The sequence below is a fragment of the Bombina bombina genome, chromosome 4, assembly GCF_027579735.1.
Source record: "Bombina bombina isolate aBomBom1 chromosome 4, aBomBom1.pri, whole genome shotgun sequence".
In the NCBI taxonomy this organism is placed as follows: domain Eukaryota; kingdom Metazoa; phylum Chordata; class Amphibia; order Anura; family Bombinatoridae; genus Bombina; species Bombina bombina.
Genome location: NC_069502.1, coordinates 824,756,510 through 824,773,342, shown reverse-complemented (window position 1 = coordinate 824,773,342; position 16,833 = coordinate 824,756,510). Strand labels below are relative to the sequence as shown.

Sequence of the window (16,833 nt, the reverse complement as noted above, 5' to 3'; positions counted from 1 at the left end):
TAAAAAAAAAAAAAAAAAAAAGACCCCTGTTTATAGATACCTTCCCGAATCCGCATAGAGTTGAGAGGTGACAGCTAGTTCCCATCTACCTAAAGGACCTGCAATGTCGCAGTAAACACGTTACTGTTGAGAGTATTTTATACAGATCTTAGGACGCAACACTGTATTCTACTGATCAGCTGCTTTATGCTCTCTGTACTATTTGGTGGCTGCAGTTCGTGCAAATATAGCGAAACACAGCTTCTTTAGCTGGTCCGGACTCCGGAGCTCGCTGCCCTCGCTAGGTCTCATCAAGCTGTAGGACCGATAAAGTCACATGGTTGCCGTGACGCCAGTGATATGTTGGCTGAAGGCGACGAAGCAACAAGTTCGATAGACACATTTGTCTGTACTTATTGTGAGTTATCAGCTGCGTGTGACACTAGCGGCTGATATGTGTGTGTGCGCGCGCGAGGTGGCGAGGGTTATGTGTGAGTCAGGATTGGGGTAGCTTTATTATTAGTGAGCTGTGTGGGGGTGAAGATGCCGAATATGGAGCTATGTGTGCGGGACTGAGGCTGAGGGGAGGGGGGAGTAGGAGGCTGTGTGAAGGTAATAAAGGCTTTATAAGGAAGAGGGGGAATCTGTTAGGGTGATGAGGGAGCTGTGTAAGGTAGAGAGTGACTGCGAGGGCGAGGAGGCGTCTGTGAGGTAGATGGTTAGTAGGGATCTGCGAGGGAGAGGAGGGCTCAGAGTGTAAATGGGGTCTCTGTGAGGGATAGGGGTGTCAATTGGGTAAAAAGGGGACTGTGTGAGTGTAAATGATAAGAAGATGGGTATAAGGCTGTGTGATGGATGGGAGGGTGACACTTAACACCATGTGTGTTGTACATTGTGAGCTATTATGGGGCATGTGAGTTAGGGGCTGTGATTGAAAGAGGAGGCAGCACAACAGCTAATGAGAGCCTCCTGTAAAGCAGGTGAGAAGGGGGCTGAATGAGGGAGATGTGAGAGCCTGAAGACCGTGTATGAGGGTGAGGAGGGGGCTGTATGATTACAGTGGGGGTGAGAAGGAGCTCTTGAGAGGGGAGGTGAGAGGGTAAGATGGGGTTGTTGTTTTTTGTGAGAGGTTGAGAAAGGGGCTTTGTAAGGGAAAGGGACTGTATGAGGGAGAGAGGGGCCTGAGAGAGTAAGGAAGGTTCTGAAAGGGTGAGATGGGAGCTTTATGAGTAATATGGGGACTTAGAGGGTGAGAAGGTGGCTTTGAGGGAGTTGTCAGAGGCTGAAGATGATCTGTGTATGATTGTGAGGAGGGGGCTGTATAATTAAGAAGGAGGTGTGAGGGTGCAGAGGGAGCTGTAAAAGGGAGAGGGGGTGACAGTGAACTAGGGACTCTGTCACTGCGATGAGGTGAGAGGCTGAAAAGGGGGCTTTGTAAGGTAGAGGGGGACTGAGAGAGTATAAAAGGTGCTCAAAGTGTGAGAAGGGGACTTTATTACCAATATGGGAACTGAGAGGGTGAGAATGGGGGATTTGAGGTAGAGGGGTGGAAAGGGTGAGGAGTAGGCTATGTAAGGCAGAGTGAGCTGAAAGGGTGATTATGGGGTTGTGTGACAGAGTGTAAGGTGAGTGCTCCCTGAGGGAAAGGGGGCTAAAAAGATAAGAATGGCACTGTGTGAGGTAGAGGGGGTTTGAGATGGTGAGGAGGCTGTGTGTGATGGAGAGGTTCTGAGATGGTAATGAGGGGGCAGAGTGAGGGAGAGGGGGGCTAAGAGGGTGAGTAGGGGGCTGTTTGTGAATGAGATTTGTGTGTGTGTGTGTGTATATATATATATATATATATATATATATATATATAGTGTTATGGACTAGTTACAGGTATTTAGACATGAAGAGAATAGAGAACTAAATGGATACTGAGTTTCTACAGATTGTATGAGACCACACGCTTATCTGACTTTGTTTGCTGTGTGGTTGGTTCTGTATGTAAAACTGCTGTGCACTAATGTCGCACAAAGTCTCCTCAAGCGGGAAGGTTGAAAGGGAAGACTAAAGATACAGCACTGCCTGTCACATCTGGCTAATTAGTGAGGCTCAGATTCCAAAATGCAAAGGAAAAAAGATAAGACACAGCAATAGAATGAGGGGGCATAAGTCAAACCAGAGACTTCACTACCAGACAGGGAGATCTTCAGTGCGCACACAGCTGAAACAACCTCTGGCTATGTAATTGTACAAGTGAACTGAAAGAAGTGCGGCTGTGACTCACACCTCTTCCAGTTAAAGTGTACCGGCTGTTACGGTTGCCTCCAGGCTGGCTGGAAGTTGGACCGTAGAAAAGGATGCTCCTAGCGCTCACCAAAGGATCATCAGCACCGTAGACACTATAACTGCTGCGTAGCCACCATAAGTAATGCAGACTCTACGAACCACTGCTGCTGGGCTGGTATCTCGCCATCTGCTCTGCGCCCTGGACCTACGACCAGGCTCCAGTAGGTGAACCTCTTCCTTCTGTACAGCGAAGCAGGATCAGGAACAAGAGCTCTTACAGGAGCTCAGTAGCTAAGGGAGTATATAGAGCATAGCAATCCCTGTAGTGATTATAGCTGTCCCCTACAAACATGAGTCAAAGCTGCAAGTTAGAGGGTCAGAAAAGGTCTGATGTGCTGGAACACACATCCTGCTTTTTATTGAGGTTACATGCAAAAAAAGACACTCTCAGGGGGAGGCATAAAATCCCCAATCACACATTTGATACATTTAGATAGAGACAACGCCCTTTTACAGGCCATAGTAGAATTACTTTTCTTCAGCAGATAACAATTTACACACAAGAAAACAATGCAGTCCACCTTATCACTAGCAGTCTGATTAGACAATGGGAAGGTTTATCACTAAACTTAATTAGAGCTGATCCTAGCAAACTTGTATTTATAATTGAACAAAATTAACTCTTAATGGCACACAATGAAAACTAATGCTTTTGTAATAGTGCTCCCTTTCTGTGGAACACTCTGCCTGTGTGGTACTTGGTTCAGTAAGCCCTATTTACTGAACCAAGTGGGAGAAAGCCAGGGACAAGTTATTTTACAGGTCTGGGGACATAGTCTTAAAGGGGCATTGTTCACCAAAGTCACAATATGTCCCCAGACGGTTCTTAAAGGGCCATACACACCCAATAAAAGTTAATATGTTTTCAGGGGCACAATCTTCCAGGGGCCATAGTCATGAGGAAGGAGGCTGGCAAATAGGCTTCTCCAAAATCCAGGGAAGCAGGGCAATTTTCCATTTAAAGGGCCAGTTACAAATAGCAGTTTGTAACATATCTCCCCTTTTGGAGGGAGACTAACCAGGCACCTGACCTTCTGTTGGTCAGTGCCTAATTTAGTCTCGCAACCCACCCACAAATAAACATTAGCAGCAAAGTAGCCCCCCCCACAATAAGTAGTACTGGCCTGTAGGTTCCAGGTTGTAGGATGAAAGTGTAGCATCCTCGGCCTTCCTGGCGCAGCTGGGCAAATAAATGTGATAACAAAAATCATAAAAGGAAAACCAAATAAAGTTCTGAATCAAGGATATGTCTGTGTCCTCTGGATGAGTTTTTCAGCTTGTTAGCATTCCTCAGTGAGATCCCATGAAAAAGGAAACAGAAAATTGCAACATAGTGTGAATCTGTAATGGCACTTTGAGGAAGTAGTTGTTTTATAACAAATGACTACTCACATTTGTTGGAGCTTTCGACTAAGCTCAAGGATATGCGCACTCCCACTTTATACTGATGGGAAAACAGTACACTAGGCAAAACTTGGATACAAATTTATTTTAAAATATATAAAAGCATCACATAAGCCTTGATAACACCACAATGTAAGGGTACAAAAGCAGATATGCTGTAATAAATGCTTCAAATCGCCAAACTTGCAAAGAGGTAAATGGATCAGCAGGAGTGTGACCGCCGAAACCAAAACCTCTTTAGTAGCAAGACAGTAGCGCTAAGCCCCCAGGTGTCCTGGCTAGTGTAGAGACGTGATAAAACTCAATATAGAACAGTTCAGTTCCGACGTACGTTTCGCAGGTATGCTTTGTCAAGGAATCTTAAAGGGGCATTGTTCACCAAAGTCACAATATGTCCCCAGACGGTTCTTAAAGGGCCATACACACCCAATAAAAGTTAATGTTTTCAGGGGCACAATCTTCCAGGGGCCATAGTCATGAGGAAGGAGGCTGGCAAATAGGCTTCTCCAAAATCCAGGGAAGCAGGGCAATTTTCCATTTAAAGGGCCAGTTACAAATAGCAGTTTGTAACACCGGCCATTACAACCAGAGCCAGGGTCCATTTTCTTGGCACCACTTGTATCCTAGCACACAGGATAATCAAGTTCTGCTATACACAGTCACCTGCTGTTTCTAATAATTTTTGCTGTCTCTTTAATATAAAATAAACGTGTCACCTCATGATGTTTGTCAAACATGCATAAAAAGATTGTCACGTATTGTAACTTTATATGTTATCTGCTCTACATGCAGCTTATCATGTCTAGAATAAGATTGTCCATAAGTTAAATAAACATGTTTAATATTACAAAATCTGCTCTTTACCATAATATAAATACAGGAAGAGCTCATATTATTTCCTATCTCTCATGTTGATGTTTTTCTTCTTGCAGGTGTTGCATATATAACATCAGACTCAGTCACTGACGATTAAGAAGATGAACAAACACAGGAAGCAGATGGCAGAGCAGTTCCTGAGTCAGGCCCTGGGCATCATCTGTTTGCTGACCGGAGAGGTGAGAGCTGCTGGGTAATGTTATGTAACACTGGTCCTATTTACTGTGCTGCTTCTGATACACGAGACTCGTCTCAATAACCCCAACTTTAGCTCACCCAGACCGTCTCACTAACCCCCACTTCAGCTCACCCAGACCATTTTACTAATCCTAACTTCATCTCGCCCAGACCATCTCACTGACCCTAACGTCAGCTCACCCAGACCATCTCACTGACCCTAACGTCAGCTCACCCAGACCATCTCACTGACCCTAACGTCAGCTCACCCAGACCATCTCACTGACCCCAACGTCAGCTCACCCAGACCATCTCACTGACCCCCAACGTCAGCTCACCCAGACCATCTCACTGACCCCAACGTCAGCTCACCCAGACCATCTCACTGACCCCAACGTCAGCTCACCCAGACCATCTCACTGACCCCAACGTCAGCTCACCCAGACCATCTCACTGACCCCAACGTCAGCTCACCCAGACCATCTCACTGACCCCAACGTCAGCTCACCCAGACCATCTCACTGACCCCAACGTCAGCTCACCCAGACCATCTCACTGACCCCAACGTCAGCTCACCCAGACCATCTCACTGACCCCAACGTCAGCTCACCCAGACCATCTCACTGACCCTAACGTCAGCTCACCCAGACCATCTCACTGACCCTAACGTCAGCTCACCCAGACCATCTCACTGACCCTAACGTCAGCTCACCCAGACCATCTCACTGACCCTAACGTCAGCTCACCCAGACCATCTCACTGACCCTAACGTCAGCTCACCCAGACCATCTCACTGACCCTAACGTCAGCTCACCCACCTGTACAACCTACATCCACAAAACTTTCCTTTACAGTCTACACTGTAAAACCTTCCCAAGCGCTCAGGATCCCCTGTACATCCCTCCATTGTAAAGCCTCCCTGGCGCCCAGGGTCGCCTGCAAAACTTTCCTCTGCTAAATCTTCTCCCGCACCCCTTATCACCTGCATTACTTTCTGTCATGGGGTTAGTGTTGCCAGAGACTGCTGGAGGGAGGAGCGGACAGTCCTGCAGTCAGGGTGGCATTCCTGTGTCCTGAAAAAGACCCAGCTTCCAGCAGGTAGAATCCAGCAATCTCCTGCACCACTCCAGTGGAGATGATCTGTTGCTTACACCTGTGGGTTACATCCTACTTCAGCGTATAAGGATCCTTAAAGGACCAATTTACTTAAATTAATAAACAATATTAGAAAATGTATCTTGAAATTAAAATAAAAATTAATGTTTTAAATGTTATTTTTACCTTTTATATTAATCCTCTGGAGCAGGTTTGCCCTGATATTTAGGGATGCCCTAACAGATGGGCAGAGGCAAGGCTATTGGAGCATGCACCCACTACGATCCTAAAGGAGTATGCAGAGAATCCCTAATTGCATCTGTCACATGAGCGCACATCCGTTAGCTTGACAATATAGATCAATATATTAGTATCCAAAAACAGGGGGTCCAGCAAAGAATAAAAAATAAAAAAAACATTTGTAGTGTTACAGCTGCAACTTGTGGGGGCAGCATCGGAAAACAGGGTCCTGGAGACTGCACACTGAATTATCAGGAGCAGATCCCCGAGCTGTGAGTTATAAACGCACACTTCACCTCAGTAAATCACACAGGGCACAGAACCTGTGCTGTACTTCACTATAACACACACGCACACACACACACACACACATATTACTACTAGCTCAAGTTCATGTCCTTTATAAACTGTGCAGTTGCAATCTTGTCAGCCATAATGTCACAGGCTATTTATATTGTAGCTCTGCATTACCATAGCCCTTTATATCACTACTATAAATTACAAAATGACAAAGGGATCCAGCCAACAATAAAAGAATTCATGATCAGATGGAGCTCAGCTCCCTGTTCACACTTTGGTTGACATCACTTGAGAGACTCACACATGCGCTGTAATAGACAAAGGAACAAGACTGGGACTCCATAGAAATTATATTTGACGTGCGTAAAGAAAAGTTTACATGGGGAAGAGATACGCTGAAGGAGGTCCTTACTTCCTGATAGATCTCCTGATGTCATTGCAATTACCCCAATATTAACTATATGCACCGGATTCTGCTGCTATGGATTCCTGGATGCTGTTTGGAAATCATCCTCCATTTGTGGTGAGAAAGCCGAGACTTGTAACCTGGGAAGTCTGCTTTATTGAGAGAACTGCAGGGGTATAAATAACACTTCTCATCACATGCCATAAAACAATAAAAACTCCCCTTTCATAGGCACTTAACAATAGCAGCCTTAATTGAGACACTGTGACCAATTTGCAGCCTGATGGTAAACCAGCTAATTGTAATAAGTCCACTACAGCGATTTCTGATTGGTCAGTAATTTGACTGTTGATTGGCTAAAACAGAACTAATCATATGAATGTGCTTCAGCCAATAAGAGGAGTCCCTACTTCCTATGGAGTTTAACATTGAGATTGCCTGACTGCTGAATCTTATTAATCCCACACATGTTATTAGTAACTGAAAAATATACTTCCCATTATTACAATAAATTAACATTTAATTATTATTTCAGAGATGGGGCATCCCTGACTCCCTCCATCAAATAACCCCCCCCCCCCCCACAGCACCCAGTGTCACATGCACAAATGTTTACTTTAAAATGTTCCTCAGCACCCAGGGCTCCCTGATAACTATCAACTGTAAAACAACCCAAGCACACAAGATCCACTGCACAACCCTTCATCACAAAACCTTTCCAGACACCCAGGAACTTCAGCACAACCATCCACTGTAAAACATCCCCAACACACAGGGTCTCTTGCACAACTCTTCATTGCAAAACCTCCCCAGCACCCAGGGCCTCTCTACAATCCTTCAATAAAAAAATTAAACAGCCCTAGCACCCAAGTCTCCTCATCCCCCGCAGCATGGTCCGTCCTACCAGGCCATACTACATAGCTCTTGGGGCAAAACTTCCTCCAGAACCCAAGGCTCCCCCTGCATAATACCAGAAAACACAAAATATATATAAAACGGTAGTTCCCAAGGGCTAAATTGCCACACACCAGCAACTGAGGAACCTCCTATCACACAAAGACTCAACTCTATGAATCCTGAAATCAGACTCCCCAAAGGTTATATTTTACATTAATTGATGGTCCTACAATGTCTTAAAGGGACATTCAACACTGCCCACAACATTAATCTATGTTTCAAAACTAAATAAAAGGATAAAGCTGCAAGGTGCCCCCTTTCTCTTACTTACCACCTTCACTGTTGAATCGTCTTTCGCATCTTCCAAATTGTTGTCCTAATATGTCTTCCTAACTCCCCCCACCGTGACGTCTTCGCCTTCTTTCTCAAACTAGCAGCCAATGAGAGCCCATTCCCCGGACTGAAATCCAAGCGCGTTCACGGCCGTTAGGGCATGCGCAATATACTAGGAACTGTAAAAGCGGAACCAAAATAATAGAAGTTGTTTCCGTTACGCTGATATTACTTGTTGTTGCGGATAGGGTATTTACCTAGAAAAACGTAATCAAGTACTATAAGTAAGATAATCGGAACGGAAACACTTTGGGTTATTATGGTTCCGCTTTTAAGGTTCCTATTGTATCGCGCATGCGCTAACGCCCGTGAACGCGCTGGGATTGAAGTTAGTGAAAGGGGACAGAACTGCCGGCTAGTTTGAAGAAGACGAGCTGTACGTCACAGTGGGGGGAGTTAAGCAGCCATATTAGGAGACAAATTTTGACGATATCGATGATGATTGAACAGTGAAGGCAGTAAGTAAGAGAAAGGGGGAACGTTGAAGCTTGCTCTTTAGACTTAGTTTAGAAACATAGATTAATGTTGTGGGCAGTGTTGAATGTCCCTTTAATTCTTGATTGAATCTCATGCCCTCCTTCAGCATCTTCAAACCACAAAGCTCCCACAAGGTAATTCAGTCAGCTACGTTTCTTTATGGTGATCAGCACTGTGAAGAAAACCCCCTTAATTTAAAAAGATTTAGAAGTAAATGAAAAATAGAGAAATGTTAGTTCAGAGAAATAGAGTCTGATGATTTTCTCTTATATATTGTATAGGAATATGCCATTGTGAAGAAGAGGCCCTCTCACAGCAGCATTCACCGGCAGAGCGGAGAGGTGAGTACTGCTGGGGAATGTAACATTATATCAGAGTCATGTTACAGTGAATCCCTTTACTGAGATATTTGGCCCAGTGTGTGCTTTCCTAACGTTTCTCTGTGTGTCTGCATTTTCTCAGTATTATTATCCCCAACAAAAGCATTCACCAGCTGAAAGGAGCGTTAGCACTGCTAGGGAGTGTGACATTATAACAGTGCCATGGCACAGTGACTCCCTTTATTGACCCATCTGATCCTGTGTGCATTTCCTACCTTCTCTCTTGTGTCTCTGCATGTTCATAGTAACATTATTCCTCAGCAGCAGCATTCACTGGTAGAGCGGAGAAGTGACACTGCAGGGAATGTGACATTGTACCAGAGTCAAGGCCAGAGCAATATTTACATTTCAGGCGCCTGTAGCAACAGACATCTGAAGAATCTCCCTTTCTTTTCTTTTTTTTTTTCTTTCCCAGAAGATTTAATTGTAGCACATGAGTCACTAGTAGCCATTGGCTCAATCTGTGTCACTGAAGGACTAAGGCCCTGATGATCGAAACATCAAAATAATATATTCAAAAGGAATCAGTCACGGAAACAATAGAACCAGTGAAATATTCCAAAGGGCTGACATCGGTGTTTGAAGGCCGTCTCACCAAGACGCATTTTACTATACAGCTCAGTGGGTAGCGATGCTTTTCTGATACCGGCATTATATTCAAAGCAGCATCTACATTAAGGGTGTAATGTAAATGATCCCTTTACACAGTATTGTATGGCAATACAATTTACATGTGTCAATAAAAACGCAACTCCTTTTGTTACAATACAATAGAGAAATTATGAGATCAATAATACACCTATAGGAGCTGGGGGATTGTGGGTATATACTAGATGTATATATGCAATGTTTTATTTACCTGCATTGTATAATTTTATATTATGCAAGTAAAGTCTTGTGGTTGTAAAAAATGTGTATTTTTTTTTTTTTTTTTAAAGGAAGATTTTGTATTTGCCTGATTAATATTTAATAGAAGACAGTAGGGGCAACTTTAGGTTTTATGTATGTATTGCCAAAATAAGTTCTCACTGTTCTGAACGTGTTATATGGTAATTACTGTAACAAATGTGTTATTAAAGGGACAGTAAACCTTAAAAATAATGTTATATAATTCTGCACATAGTGCAGAATTATATAACATTATTTAAGTGCTATAGTTATAAATGCCTTTTTTCCCTTTGAATATTTTAAAAATATGGCGCTTTTACAGACCCGCTCTCTGCTGAGCGGGTCTGTTTTTTTTACTCAGCGCATCGGGCCAGCTGTATAGTCACAGCCCGGCCCGACCGCGCCATAACATTAAGTGAAGCTCGCTCCTGCTGCACTTAGTCTTATGGCGCGGTCGGGCCGGGCTGTGACTATACAGCTGGCCCGATGCGCTGAGTAAAAAAAACAGACCCGCTCAGCAGAGAGCGGGTCTGTAAAAGCGCCATATTTTTAAAATATTCAAAGGGAAAAAAGGCATTTATAACTATAGCACTTAAATAATGTTATATAATTCTGCACTATGTGCAGAATTATATAACATTATTTTTAAGGTTTACTGTCCGTTTAATAAAGAACTCCTCTGTTACAGTATATCACATTCAGAATAGTGAGAACTTACATTGGCAATACATATATAAAACCTGAAGTTGTGGCTTCTCTCTTCTATGAATTATTAATATCAAACACAATATGTTCTTCGGAAAGAAAAAAAAGACAAAAACATACCGAAGGCTAAATACATGATTTTTACAATCATGAGAAGTAGGGCTGCAACAACTAATCGGCAAGTTTGATCATAAAAATAGTTGTCAACAAATCTCATTATCAATTAGGTGGTCAGCAATTAGTTTGTCAGTTGCACAGCACCAGCTGCTTTAATCTGATGATCTACTGCAACTAAGATTGTGCAAAAAAAATTTAATGTATTTATTTTTTAAATCTTTTTTTCTATCCGATTAATTGGATAGAAAAAATAAAAAAAATAAAAATGTTTGCACAATACCATGTGCAGGAGTTCATCAGATTGAAGCAGCTGGTGCTGTGCAATTAACCAACTAATCGCTGACCACCTAATTGATAATGAGATTCTTTGACAACTATTTTTATGATCAATCTTACCGATTAGTTGTTGCAGCCCTAATGAGAAGACTTTTCGTACATATTATAACATTTATACACTACAGATAAATAAAACATTGCATATACATATATCACATCCCCACTCCTATAGGTTTAATAAGAAGGTTTTTTAAATTTATATTTTAGTCTTTATATTTGTGGTATCTGCAGTCAACTTTGTTAATAAAAGGTGTTCTCTGGGAGTTTTATGGGCATTGCATGGGAGCAACCTAATAGTTTAATGGGGACATCCGTGCGAGTGTAATATTTAAAACACTTTCCGCCATCTTAGATACACCTTTTCAGACATGTCAGTCTTGCCAGCTTTTCAGTGGTGAGAATTTCCTGTGTGAGAAATCTATTGAATGTACATTTAAAACCTAATTTGCATATGCATAATTTGAAGTGTTACTACACCAAAACCATTTTTTTGTTTTCGCAAACACAGTCTATGTTGTGTAAACGCACTTTGATGATAGCCCCCCCTCCAGGCGAAATCACAGCTAAGTGGCGATGTTGGCAGAACTATTGCTGAAGCTGCTATCCCTATTATTTCCAAAGGGAGACACATCACACTTATTAAAACAGGTTTAGGACACTTTTTTTTTTTTTTTTTTTAATATTGGGGCCTAAATGTCTGCTCAGTAAATATTTTGCCAACATTTAAGGCTTAGGTAACAGTGCAAAAAGGATTTTGAAGGAAACAGTGCTTCTAAATAAGATGAATAGGTGAGGATACATCAGAAGAATGCAAGAAAAACTGTTCATGCTCAAATCGTGGCTTGATATGTAGCACCTGTGCTCCTTGGATATTGGGAGCTCCTGTATTAATCTTGCTACTTTTGCACAAGATGTAGTAATAAAACCTAAAGTAAAAGAAATAATAATATATAATAAATCTAAAAATATGTAATCCAAAAGTCCATCTGTTAAAAAGTGATCTGCTCAGGCTGCTCCGCTTCTAGCCTTAGTACCGCTATTTCAACTCTAAAGGTTATGAAAAATAAATGGCTGCCCCATAGTATAATCTTGTAGACATTATTTTGATTGGTAAAAAGTACACACAAACGTTTACAGCAAGTTTAATATAATCTGTTGCTTGCTTTGAAGGTGTGTTACCTGACCTCAGTTATCATATTACACTTGTTGGTTATAGGCTTGGGCAGTGACAAATACCCTTCAGCTGATGTGGACTACATTTTCCATAATGTGTAGCAAACTTTGCAGAGCACAATGGGAAAAGAAGTGAACACCAACAGTCATGTCTGAGACTGGCCATCACAAGAGTCTAAGCACTAAGTTTGAAGGATACATGCATAGACCTTCCAAAGATTCCACACAACTATTTTCCTAGTAGGGGCTGACAACTTCAATGAAGCTTGTAATTATTTCCTCAAAGCCTGTGGACAGCTCAGCTGTATTTTACTATACAATAATGCACGTGTTTGAAACCAGCCTATCTTAAAAGGTCCAAATGAATAGATGATGCGAAAATAGTGAATAGATGCCTTAGGAATAAATATTTTAACATACGGCTAGGGATCCCTTGTCATTCCCCCTAGAGACCCTGCCCGGAGCTTACCTTTTAATCTGATATGGGTGACTGGACTGACTGCTCTTTGCCGCAGGGATTACGTGCTGAGACACTGTGTGGAATTGCAGGTCCCCATATTTCAGCACAGATGGGACCCAAGGGTCACCATTGACCACCACATGACCTGCTTGGCTCTGCCCCTAAGACAAGATCACCCCTGATCTCAACAGCTGTCCCTTCAGGTAATACACCAGGTTGGTTTTAGTGATTGTACGGATGACATCCTCAGAGACCGCCTGGGGCAGGACTTGCATCAGGTTTCCGACGGATAACCATTTTACCAGGGAAAAGTGATGCTGGTTAGGAGCAGCAAAATAATTAAAACTTACTGATTAAAACAGGCATGGAGTGCCCCTCTATGGAGGACACCTGTAGGCATGTGCCTACTTTGCCTTCTGTCTCTGGTCAGATTACAGTGACACCCTTTACTGATACATTTGACCCTGTGTGTATTTCCTACCTTCTGGCTGTGCCTCTGCATGTTCTCAGTAACATTATCCTGGCTCTGTCAGTAAAAGTGTGTGACAGAACCAGATCCCTGTGTCAGCACTGAATGAGTTGTGTGTGTTTCAGGTGCCTATAAAGTGTGATGATGTTGCTATGCATTTCACTATGGAGGAGTGGGAGTTTATAGAGGGACACAAGGAGCTTTACAAGGACGTCATAATGGAGACTCACCAAGCACTAAGGACTATGGAGATCCCAGGAAATGAGAGCTCAGGTAACGCTGTGTAGTAATAAAATATCTCACTCAGGAAATGCACAAACACTACTGACGTGACTGACAGGCAACAAATCTACAGTGAATCCATCACATGTTATATTACAAACATATTTAGAGGGTCGAGAGGGATAAATGTTAAATAAATAATATTAATTTATATACAGTATGTAAACATTTTTATATGCAAAAAGTAGCAGATGCTTTCTTTTTGTTCTTAAAAAAAAAAAAAATGAATACATTTTAATATGCAACAATTGTTTCATATCCATTTAACAAAATAAACTGATTCTATTCTTTATTATAATTAACAGGTCACAGTGATGAACATCTAGACACAGGAGCTGCAGAACTTGTACAGAATATTCAGCCAGTGGAGACCCCATCAGACGTCTCTGCAGGTAACTGATATATGGCAGAAGCTACTAGTATTGTTTTCTTTAACAATTATTTGAAAACTCAGATTGTAAAATGATTTTATCCTTCAGGAAAATAATAACAACTATGGACCTGAAGATTGACCATTTCCAGTCATTAAATACTGTAGTGTTGTGCAATATTACTGTATAATTTGTGAGAGCTAATTGAGCTTACATCCATTTAACTAAAAAATAATAATTGCATTCTTTATTAGAACTAACAGGTTACAGTGATGAAAATCTAGACACAGGAGCACATGGAGACCTTGTACAGAATATTCAGCCATCAGATGTCTCTGCAAGTGAGTGATCTATGGTATAAGATTCACAGTTAAAAAATTCAGATTCTGAAATGATTTTACCCTATAAAAATGATGATTCCCTTCTCTCTCACCTTCTATTTTATTCAAATACTCCACACACACACATGTCCTCTCTTCTCTCACGATCTGCTTCATGTGAATAGTACAAATGCCCTCTCTTCTGTCTCACCCTCTACTTTACTTTATTTGAATAGTACATACACATGCCCTCTCTTCTCTCTTACCTTCAGCTTCATGTAAATGGTACACACACATGTCATCTCTTCCATTTCCCTCACCCTTTGCTTCAAGCTAATGGCACACACGTCCTCTCTTCTCTTTCACCCTCTGCTTTATACAGATATCCCAACCTGCAAATACTAATTTTAGGGAGATGGCTTCACCCGCTACTGCGCCACCCCCCCCTCCCCTCCAAGTTATATATTGGACACCTCGAAACCCTAAATAAGATAGACTTATCATTAAAGTAGCTTCCCACTAAAGTCACATTAAAAAAAAAAGTAGCTTTATTGCACAACCACATACAACAAACCTATTTTCCAGTGATCGTACGCTTGTTGGTAGTATTTGTGTTTTATTTTATTAGAATCAGTGGGGGCTTTTTGGTTACTGATGCATGCTTTGAGGGTTCTAGAACGTCCCAGCAACTAAAAGCATTCCTTAAAGAAACACTTTTCCGGATTTGGGCCACATTGGATCATGGTACTTGGAGTTTCAGGGAGATTGCATTCCATTTGCTGGCACCAGGGAGCCGTTATTACAATCAGAGGGACTCCCTGAACTTCAGGGAGAGTTGGGATGTCTGTTTATATGAATAGTACATACACATGCACTCTCTTCTCTCTCTCACCTTAAGCTTCGAGTGAATAGTTCATACACATGCCCTATATTCTCTTCTCTCTTACCTTAACATTTAAAGGGAATAGTACATGCCCTCTTCTCTCTCTCACCTTCTGCTTTGTGCTAATGGTACATACACATGCCTTCTCTTCTCTCACCCTCTTCTTTATGTGAATAGTACACATACATGTACTCTGTTCTCTTCTCTCACTCTGCTTCATGTGATTAGTACACACACATGCCCTATCTTCTCTCTCACCCTCTGCTTCATATGAATAGTATATACACATGCACTCTCTTCTCTTTCTCACCTTAAGCTTCAAGTGAATAGTACATACACATACCCTATATTCTCTTCTCTCTCACCTTAACCTTAATGGGAATAGCACATGTCCTCTTTTCTCTCTCACCTTAAGCTTCATCTGCATACTATATACATGACCTATATTCTCTTCTGTTTCAACTTAAGCTTTATGTGAATAGTACACATACATGACCTCTATTCTCTCTCACCCTCTGCTTTATATGATTAGTACAAACAGATGCCCTCTATTCTCTTCTCTCTCACCGTAAAGTGATGGTAAATTTCAGACTATAAGAATATTGCAATGAAAAATGTTAGTTTGCAAGTAAAACCACAAGTTTTTTTTTTTTTTATAACAAACAATTTATAATCTTTATAATCCTAATTTGTATTGTCAGTTCCTCCACCCCCTTTCAGTTCTTCTTTTGGCAAGGCTGTGATGTATAGAACAGTCCCACCCACTCTCTACGTAGGCTGTCTAAGGGCTTTAAAGGGGCTGGACTTCAAGATTGTTTGACACATATGTTGATTGGATATTCACTGGAAATTTTATTAAAACAAAAAAGAGTTCATCCAAGTGGGCCGGCATAAGATTGCAATAGAAGCATTACTATATGCCCTAATTTAACCCTTTCACATATGGATTTAAAATAAAAAAAGGTTTACACATACTTTTTTAATGGCAAAGATTACATATCTGGCATTTGATTAGTTAAAGTTTACCATCACTTTAAGCTTCATGTCAATAGTACATACACATGACCTCTATTCTATTATCTCCCACCTTCTGCTTCATGCAAATGACACACACACATGCCCTCTGTTCACTCTCACCCTCTGATTCAAGTCAATGGCACACACATTCTGTCCCTTTCCTTTTTTTTTTTCTCAGCCTCTGCTTCATGTAAATGATACACACATATGCCCTCTATCTTTTCTACTCACCCTCTAGTTCATCAAATGGTATTCTGAAAATTATGTTTTTTATTGTGAATTCAGTCATTTTGACTATTAAAAATAAACTGCCAACTGGTACTTTGCAGTATAACTATCCTTTTAAATCAATGACTGTATTGGAACATTATTTAATCTACAAATTATTCTACTGTATGTACATTTAAGTTCTGAAATATATTTTGGGTGTATAGGGTTCATACTCAAACCTTCAATTTTGCCATTTATTTTAAATATTGAACGTTACATCTGAATTTGCAAATCTAATAAAAAACAAATTCTTGATGTTATCGATCAATCTGAATATGCCCCAAATATTGAGTGTAAGGAAATTATAAAGTACCCATTGCTTTTAGGGTAAAATTAAATCCTAAACCATGAAATATTGTCTGCATTAAATGTTCTGACAGATGACATTAATACTGATGTATTTATGAAAACAGAAGATCTGAGTGTAACGTGTCAGCTGGAAGTTCTAGTGAAGGAAATCTGTTACAGCGATAATGAAGGTAAGTGCACATGTGTGACATGTCTTCTGTTTAATGAGGTAATTGCCTGGCTTTTATAGCGTATTATCTGTAAGTAGCAGACAGCTATTTTAAGTACACCTAATAATA

At 41.2% G+C, this 16,833-nt stretch overlaps 1 protein-coding gene across 1 annotated transcript in view; it reads left to right on the top strand.

Moving 5' to 3' along the window:
- The first annotated feature begins 346 nt into the window (after positions 1-346).
- The window catches only part of LOC128657136 (oocyte zinc finger protein XlCOF7.1-like), a 215,722-nt gene continuing 199,235 nt past the window's right edge, over positions 347-16,833 (top strand). Inside the window, exons 1-7 of the mRNA XM_053711385.1 lie at positions 347-397; positions 4,647-4,769; positions 8,857-8,916; positions 13,229-13,376; positions 13,691-13,777; positions 14,011-14,097; positions 16,627-16,725. Coding sequence (XP_053567360.1) covers positions 4,692-4,769; positions 8,857-8,916; positions 13,229-13,376; positions 13,691-13,777; positions 14,011-14,097; positions 16,627-16,725 — 559 coding nt within the window. The 5' untranslated portion in view covers positions 347-397; positions 4,647-4,691. The remainder of the gene's footprint in view (positions 398-4,646; positions 4,770-8,856; positions 8,917-13,228; positions 13,377-13,690; positions 13,778-14,010; positions 14,098-16,626; positions 16,726-16,833) is intronic.